The sequence below is a fragment of the Phragmites australis genome, chromosome 19, assembly GCF_958298935.1.
Source record: "Phragmites australis chromosome 19, lpPhrAust1.1, whole genome shotgun sequence".
Classification (NCBI taxonomy): domain Eukaryota; kingdom Viridiplantae; phylum Streptophyta; class Magnoliopsida; order Poales; family Poaceae; genus Phragmites; species Phragmites australis.
This window is the reverse complement of record NC_084939.1, coordinates 18,647,303-18,655,910: the sequence shown is the minus strand read 5'-3', so window position 1 is coordinate 18,655,910 and position 8,608 is coordinate 18,647,303. Positions and strand designations below refer to the sequence as shown.

The window sequence follows — 8,608 nt, the reverse complement described above, 5'->3', positions numbered from 1 at the left end:
ACTTTATGTTATGCTTTATGTTTAAGCATGTTTAATCATTGACTTATATCTATTCTTACGTTGCTACAATTCTTGTGAGCTATATTGTTATTTGACTTGAGGATGAAGTTGAAGTATTATTGGTAGTATACTTTAATGCAATTGCAGCATATTTCTACCATGTGCACTTGCATTTGCATATGCATTGGAAGTTATGTCGCAAAGATCACGACTGTACTGGTACATATCGTACGTTGCTCGAGGAGGGGTGCGATGTAAAAGAAGACATATCATTGCATTCATATGCATTCTTGGAAATTAATAACATTTATATGTTAATGTGGATATGAAGTTACACATGTGGTTGTGATCTTTATTTGAAGTCATTCTTTAATGTTGTTAATACTATCCTAACATGTCTTATGTCTTGAGAAAACTGTATTAAATCGATGTTTAAACAACTTGTGGTTTAAATAACTTGCCAAAACAAGTTTGCTTGCTGGGATTTTATATCTCACCCTTGCATTACTCCTTCCAGGTATTTGATGCATGTCGTGAAGGGATGGGAATATAGCAGCACGTTTTGCACTTCATGTCTATATTTTTTTTTTATCATTATGCTGTAATAATAAATAAAGTTTAGTCCTTAGAGTCGTACGTTTGAAGTTTAAAGTGTGGTGGTGAAGTTAAACTTAATATTTTCCTTTTGGTTCATGTTAGGATGTTTTTATCCGTTATTGTGATAATCTGCATATCTTGTTTATCTGTGTTAATGCTTCCATGATGCTTATTTTCATAGAGGAGATGCTACCATTTTTTTATTATTATGGCAAGTTGTAGGTTGCATAGTTTAGTGACATCCCAGGTTTTTGGCGGCCCTGGGGTGTTACACCATAGCACCAAGGGTGCTATCCAGATTCAAGTTGTCATTGGCCACCTTCTTCAACGTGGTATCTACCTCCTGCTCATGGTCTTACAGCTTTGACACAAGAGCGGCAAGCGCAGCGGCATCCATCTACAAGCACAGAGTAGGGGGTCCATGAGCACGCAAATAGCTGAAAGCGGTGTCGCACTATGGCGACAGCATGCTCGTGGCACACGTCTAGGTGCCAAATCCACCTCCATAACTCCCACTGGATAAAACACCTCCCCAACACAGCACCTGACGCCATGCAAAGCAAGGCCGAAATGGACACTAGACCCCTCCCCTCTACCCCCACCGGCAGCGCCGCCCGGAGTCACTCCCAAACAACTCGACAATTCCAACCGCCGCTCCTTCCCCTACTCTACACGACAAGGCACCGCCGCTCCTTCACCCGATTTGTGATTGAACTCCAGCAATCGCAGATCCGAAAAGATTTTAGGGAGAAAGTTCTGTACCTCTCGTCGCCACCATGCTGCCTCCAGTGACATTGCCGCTTCCCTCCACATGTGCGTCTGGATCAAGCCTCTAAGAGTCCCTCTCCATCGCCGCCAACCTTCCACCACCCTCCTCATGTGCGGCGTCGTGCCCCTTGCTTCCACCTCTTCTGCCCAAGCGCGTGACCGCACAGTCCTTCCCCTGCCCCGCTCGACGTATTTGCGAAGGGATAGGAGAGAGAGTATGTGCCCCTAAGAACCTCTCTTCTCTCCCGTCCCGCGCCGACCCCCGATGGGCATCCCTTGGAGCTCGGCGGCCGTTCCCTTCACGGTCTCTTTCCAATCACAAAGGGAAGGGTACCGCGAAGGGAACCCCTTGAAGATGATCTAAGTATCCAGAAACCATGTTGTCCATGCAGTGACAGAGGTTGGTTGTAGCCAAGGTGGGCCGTGGCCCCCAAGCCCAACACAAGCATGTAAATTTATAGGTATATGGAGTGCTATTTAGGCTCATGTGTCATATATTTCTGCTATCCGGCTCCTGCTATAGACCAACTCATTTTAATGGCCCTGCTGATCTTTGGCCCAAGCTCTGCCACTGTGTCCTTGCATCATCTGTTCATGCATGAATCTCTGAGTTTTCTCTTCCCGTGGTTTGGCCTAGCTCCTTTGTTTCAATAAAAGTTGTGCAATTCAGTTTCTAGCTAGTGCTTTAAGCTTTGGGAATTGAGATGTTTTCAAAGACTGCCAAGTACTTCTCTCTCTCTTTTCTACTTCTTTTTTCCTACTTTTCCTGAAACCAAAGTTCCAGTCAAGAATCTTCCAACAGATGATGACTAAACCTCTTGATGACAAAAAAGGCCAAATAATACAAAAGGTGATGAACAAGTATCGGTAGTACAGAATGAACATAAACAAGAGTTAGAGTAAAGGAGAGGAGTAGAGGACAATGGTTGGTGGCTAAAGATTACCAGGAGATTACAAAGTGCCAAAGCTATGATGCAAGAGATACTATTACATTGGACAGCACAAACCCCTAGGTGATAGCATATGATCAGACCCTATACACCTTTAATGAACCAGAAAAATAAAGAAAAAAATTAGAAAAGAAGATGAAAGAAATAAAGTTACATGTCATTGATCCCCAGCTCTTGTCACCACCACCACCACTATCAGGCCTACCATATTGTAGAATTCTACCTCCAATTAGCAGCAGTACATGTTGTAACGACTTTAGTCCTCCACGATGAGTTGCATAACAATGGCAACTGTGTTGAGCTGGCTGCACTTTAGGCCAGCAGGTCCGGGAACAGCTTGTAGCAGTTGGGCTCCTTCTCGGCGGGGTTGCTCTCATCCCTTTCCGGCGCTGACGATGTCGACGGTGACGTCTGGGTCGACGCGTGGCGGGGGAACTCTGACAACATTTGCACCACCTCCCTCATCGTCGGCCGCTCGACGCTGTTCTCCTGGACGCACATCATGGACACAAAGAAGAGGTGCGCCACCTCGTCCATGGGCGCCATGCTGAGCCGGCGGTCCACGATCCCCGACACGGCCTCCCGCCGCCCGTCGGTGACCTGCTTCGCCCACTGCACAATGTCCACCCCTTCCCCGAACTCCCCCACGGGCCGTCGCCCCGTGATGAGCTCCAGCAGGACCACACCATAGCTATACACATCGCTCTTCTCGTCCACCCGCAGAGTGTACGCGTACTCTGTAAATCAAGATACGCGCAATCAGCTAAAGCAAATTAAAACAACAATAATTAAACCAGTGCTTATCAAAGTTGATGGAGCAAATCCGGGTGTATCGATCTTAACGTTGAGCTGTAATATTTGAACGACTAGACTCGCATGCTATTGCTAGGGCAGTGAGCTTGAGTTGTTGATTTGAATAGTGCACAAACTGGCTAGAATCTAGAGCCATTGCTCCTGTCGAGAAGAATCTAGACCAACACAAGCACTGCAGCGAATCCCAAGAGGAATGCCTACCACAGCCTTGTCAAATCCATCGGAATCTTTCCCAAAACATTGCATAAACCTTTGCAAAATCCAAGGGAAATTCTTCGGTGGGCCTTCTCCCATGCCTGCCTGCCAAATATCCTGGCTCCAAGCCAAATCTTGAGCACGCATGCATCAACGAAGAATAAACTATAAACTGTAATAAAGCATGTGAGCCGTTGGCAACACAAAAGAGGAGACTGACTGTAACAGCTAGTACTGTGCTGTTCAAAAGCATCGGCGTGATGCCGTTCCATGACCAGTCACTTTGACGACGTAACAGCGTTGCGTTTGCATGTAGCAGCAGCAAGCCGCTTTGGCGACGCCCCATGCAGGAGCGGCAGGAGGATGGCGAGTCCTTTTTGCTGGGTTTAAGCGTACCACCCATGCCGGTCAAAGAGAATCCGGCCGGGGCTGGGACCAGCCGGCGACATCTCGCGTTGTCGCACTCGCACCTACCAGAACTCTATTTCGCGTAACTATAGGAGCATAATTTTTGGCTCATAAGGTCTCGTTGGTCTGAGTTAAGGTATTTCTAACTTTAAAAATTTATAGAATTGAAATTATGAGTACATCAGTGTGTTTGGATTAGATGAGTCATCTTATTTTCATTTAAATTTTAAAATAAAAATTTAAATCATTTTATCTAAATCTACAAACACAAAATCTAATATGAAGCCGGAGCTAATGTTCTAGCAAACCAGATCTAAATTCGTAGCCCCCAAAGAGAGCCAAGGGTCCAAAGAGTTCCAGCTACGGCACTTTGCGCCATTGGCTGCTGGCTACTGGCACAGAGAGCTGGACGGGACCGGACTAGCGATTGGAATTTAGTAAGCGCCACGTTGCTACCTGCGCCTCTTAATCTCTGATCTATTCTCGGCCGGCCGGCTCCGGCTGGTGAGTCAGGCCAGACCCACGCCGGCCGGCCGTAGGTCTCCGGCCACGCCGGCGGGCTCTGGCGCGGTGCATGCGATCCCCAACCCCGGCTGGGACCGTGCATGCATGCCTGCCACCCCGCCTTTCAATGCGCGGCTTCCGAGGCGCGCGTGTGTGCCCTGCAAGTGTGCCGTCAATGGAACTAGCTTGTCGCCGGCCGGCCGGGCCCACGTACCGTCGTCCGGTCACCGTCGCCGCGGGCCCGCGTGGAATTATTGGGCGCTCGAGTGCACCCCCGAGCCGAGCCTCTGCCCAGAGACCCCTTTTTGGCCGCTTTCGGTTCCGGGCCCACCGCTCAGTGCTGACGTGGTGCATGCAAAGCCGGATGGCCATGTACGGGTTGGCGTACTGCTACCCTACCTGCTACGGCCTATGCGAGTGAAGACGTACGTATGTGCCCTGCAGAGACTGCAGCTTGGGTGTGGTCTAAAGTGGCGCAGAGCCATACCCCTAAATCTTGCCATTTCAAAACCACCCTACCACTTCACGATCATTTCTTTCCTTTTGAAAAAAGAAAGAAAGAAAATGATAGTAGTGCAAGTAGGTTATCTAACTGTTGTGCATGCTGCCAAAATAAAAATACTATGTGACTGCTCGGTCACTGTGAAGTGAAGTGAGATACAGTACTGTCCTACGGGTAGTGTACTGCTCGGTCACTGTGGTCATGTAGCCTACGGACGTGCTGGGCTGACACGACACTAATGCGAGCACGGTGTGGATGCCATTGACCCGAGATCAAATCCTACGAACACATTTCACTTGCTGACACCATTGACTCTCCCTGGTTCGGTGGGTCCCAGGGACAAAGCCATGGTACCGTCGTACATGCTACCATGGAACGAGACAAGCAGATGATCGGATCGAGCTAAAACGATCTCCATCGATCAATCCTAACCGTCTGATTGACATCTAGAGCATAAGCAAAATAGGCAGGGAGTAATATAACCAGCAGAGGGTGGGAAAAAAGGTGCGTACCTGGGGCGATGTAGCCGTAGGAGCCGGCAACGGCGGACATGCACTCGGAGGTGGCGCCGGCGCCGGCGGTCCCAGACCGGAGGAACTTGGCGAGGCCGAAGTCGGCGACGTGAGCCTCCAAGCTGTCGCCGAGGAGGATGTTGTTGGACTTGACGTCGCGGTGCACGATCATCGGGGTGCAGTCGTGGTGGAGGTAGCAGAGCCCACGCGCCGCCTCCAGTGCGATCCGGTACCGCCGGTCCCACGCCAGGAACCCGCCGCCCTTGCTGTGGAGCAGCTCGCCCAGGCTGCCGTTGCCCATGTACTCGTACACCAGCACGTTCGCCTCCTGGTTCGTGCAGAAGGCCAGCAGCCGCACGATGTTCCGGTGGCGGATGCTGCCCAGCGTCCGGATCTCCGCGCGGAACCCGTGGTCGTGCCGCACGGCGTCCGGCGCGCCGCCGCCTTGGAGGCGCTTCACGGCGATCGCGCCGCCGGAGCGGGTCCGCCCCGCGTACACCACGCCGGCACCGCCGCGCCCCACCACGTTCCCATCCTTCATGCACTCGATCACCTCCGCGATGCCGAAGTCCACCTTGTGGAACGCCGTGAACCGCCATGCGCCGGCTCCGTGGGGCCCGCCGCGGAAGGACCGCGCGCGCAGCACGGCCGCTGCAGCGAACACCACCGAGCACGCGAGCAGCCCCAGCGCGAGCACTAGCTTCAGGTCCCCTGCCCCAGCCCGTCGCGGCCCCGCCGTCGCCACGCCAGCGCTGTAGTTGCACGGCCGGTTCAGAACCGGCCCGCACAGCCTGGGGTTGCCCGCGAACGCCGTCGAGTTCATGTATCCCAGCTGACCCGTGTCAGGAAGCTGGCCGGACAGGTCGTTGTATGAGAAGTCGGCCGCCGTGAGGCTGCTCATCGCCCCGATCGCCGCCGGGATCGCGTCCTCAAGCATGTTCCTCGACAGGTTGAGGTAATTCAGCACCCATATGCCGGCGATCGCATCGGGGATCGGCCCGGACAGGTTGTTCTTGCTGAGATCGAGGTACGTTAGCTCCACGCACCGCCCAATGGCCTCCGGTATCGGCCCGGACAGCGCGTTGCCGCTGAGGTCGAGCTTCACGAGCCGCTGGAGATCCCCGACCTCCGGCGGCACGGCGCCGCCGAGCCGGTTGTTGCTGACGAGCAGCGTCTGCAGTGCGGTGAGGTTGGCCAGCGTGCTAGGTAGCGGCCCGGACAACAGGTTGTTGGACAGGTTGAGCTGAGCCAGCTGCGAACCGGTCGGGCTCGGGCTTGGGTTCGAGGGGACCGTGCCGGAGAGCAGGTTATTCTGGAGCTCGAGCAGGTTGAGCCGCGGTAGGTAGAGTAAGCCGGCGGGGATGGTGCCGTTGAGGTAGTTCTGGCCGAGCCGGACCCGGGTCAGGCTCGTGCACGAGCCGAGCGAGCCGGGGATAGGCCCGAACAGGAAGTTGTTCATGAGGATGGCCGTGCGGAGCTCGCCGGACGCGCACAGCGTCTCCGGGATCTCGCCGGTGAGCCGGTTCGACGACAGGTCGACGAGGCGGAGCGCCGCATTGGCGCCGAGCCCAGCGGGGATGCGGCCGGTGAGGTTGTTCATGAAGAGCTGAACCAGCTCTAGCCGTGGCAGCGCGGCCACGAAGTCGGGGACCGGGCCGTGGAGGCGGTTCAGGAACAGGTTGAGCAGCCGGAGCGAGGCGAGGGACGCGAGGGAGCGCGGGACCTCACCGGTGAGCGCGTTGTTAGAGAGGTCCAGCGCGTTGAGCGACGTGAGGTTGCCGAGCTCCGGTGGGATGGTGCCGGAGAGCTGGTTGGTGTGGAGGAAGAGCGTGTCCAGGGAGGAGAGTGCGCCGAGCTCAGCCGGAATGCGGCCGGTAAGGCCGCAGTTGGAGATGTCCAGCACCGTGAGGTTGCGCAGGCGGCCGAGGGCCGGGGGGACGCCGCCGTCGAAAACGTTGTAGTACCCGAGGTACAGCTCCCTGAGGCTCGTGAGGTTGCCGAGCTCTGGCGGGATGGCGCCCTGCAGGTTGTTGCCGTTGAGGGACAGGTACTCCAGCGCCGGCATCCCGCCGTACGCCGGCGGTATCTCGCCGGTGAAATAGTTTCCGCCGAGGTCGAGGTACCGGAGCCGCGGCATCGCCGCGACGCCTAGCGGGAGAGGGGATGAGAAGTTGTTGTCGTAGGCGTCGAGCACCTCGAGGCTTGACAGCGACGGGAAGTCCCAACCGTCGAGCCCTCCGCTGAGCTGGTTCCCGGAGACGTTGACGTGCCGGAGCGCCGGGAGCGAGGACGCGGTGACCGCGCCCACGATGCCGTTCCCGGCGAGGGAGATGTTCTGGAGCGCGTCAAGCCCCGTCACCGCGGCCGACACGGGAACCCCAGTCGACAGGTTCACGTTGGCGATGTCGACGGAGACCACCCGGGCGCCGTCGCAGCGCACGCCGGTCCACGCGCACACCGACACGGCATTGCCCACCGACCACGACCGCAGCTTGTGCGGGCGGCAGTTGAGGGCGGCCTTGAGGGAGAGCAACGCCATCGCATCGCCACGCAGGGCACTTCCATTGGCGCTTGAGATTGCGGCGCCATTGGTGGACAAGAGAGCGAAATGCAAGAGCAAGAGCAAGATCAGAGGTGAAGGCCTCATCCTGCTTGGTTTCTTTGTGGCTTGTGAATTATAGTTGGAGACTAGTTAGAGCGCAGCCATTGCCATTGGAGCTGGTTTAGTAAGCTCGAGACAGAAGGGTAAAGGCACGCAAGAATCTTGAGAAGCTTCACAAGAAGATGGAGGAGAGGCTTCACATTGAAGCTGGGAGAAGAAGGTGAGGGGAATATGTTCTCTCTGTGGCAACAATGGCTTTGTCTTTTGAGATATATATGGCTTGTGGGAGAAGGGTTTCTACTGTCCAGTACTCTGCTCGAGATAGTGCATTGCTCCGGTCTCTGCTTCAGTGAATGCTTGTGTGCTTGTGTTCTGTCTTCTCTCTGCTCTAGCCTTGGTCCATGGCTCCTCTCTCCCTCTCTCTCCCTCTCTCATCTCTTAATTGCTTTTCTTTGGGAAAAGAGCAGAGAACTGTTAAAGGTTTTTTGTGGGCAAGGAAGCAGCCATGGGAAAGACGAGAGAGGGAAGGCGAGAGAGAGAGAGATCTGGCACTGTGTAGGGTGTTTCTATCTTTGAATTGTTCAAGGACATTGTCTATTTTTTTAACTGTTTCGAATTGTTCCATTGGTGATGAGGGTATTTGGAAAGGTTTGTTTCAATTATGACATGGCGCCCGACAGGAAAAGGGGAATGCACTCCGGTCTCCATCAAAGAAAAGGGCGGGGCCTATGAATTAAAGAGCAAACAAAACAACAGA

At 54.2% G+C, this 8,608-nt stretch overlaps 1 protein-coding gene across 1 annotated transcript; it reads right to left on the bottom strand.

Moving 5' to 3' along the window:
• Positions 1–2,291: 2,291 nt before the first annotated feature.
• Positions 2,292–8,352, bottom strand: LOC133899913 (leucine-rich repeat receptor-like serine/threonine-protein kinase BAM1). Its single transcript, XM_062340947.1, has 2 exons — positions 5,250–8,352; positions 2,292–3,052 (listed from the first exon to the last, which is right to left on the bottom strand). Exons 1-2 carry the CDS (start codon positions 7,894–7,896, stop codon positions 2,628–2,630), a joined length of 3,072 nt encoding a protein of 1,023 aa, XP_062196931.1. The 5' UTR covers positions 7,897–8,352; the 3' UTR covers positions 2,292–2,627.
• Between the last annotated feature and the right edge of the window lie 256 nt (positions 8,353–8,608).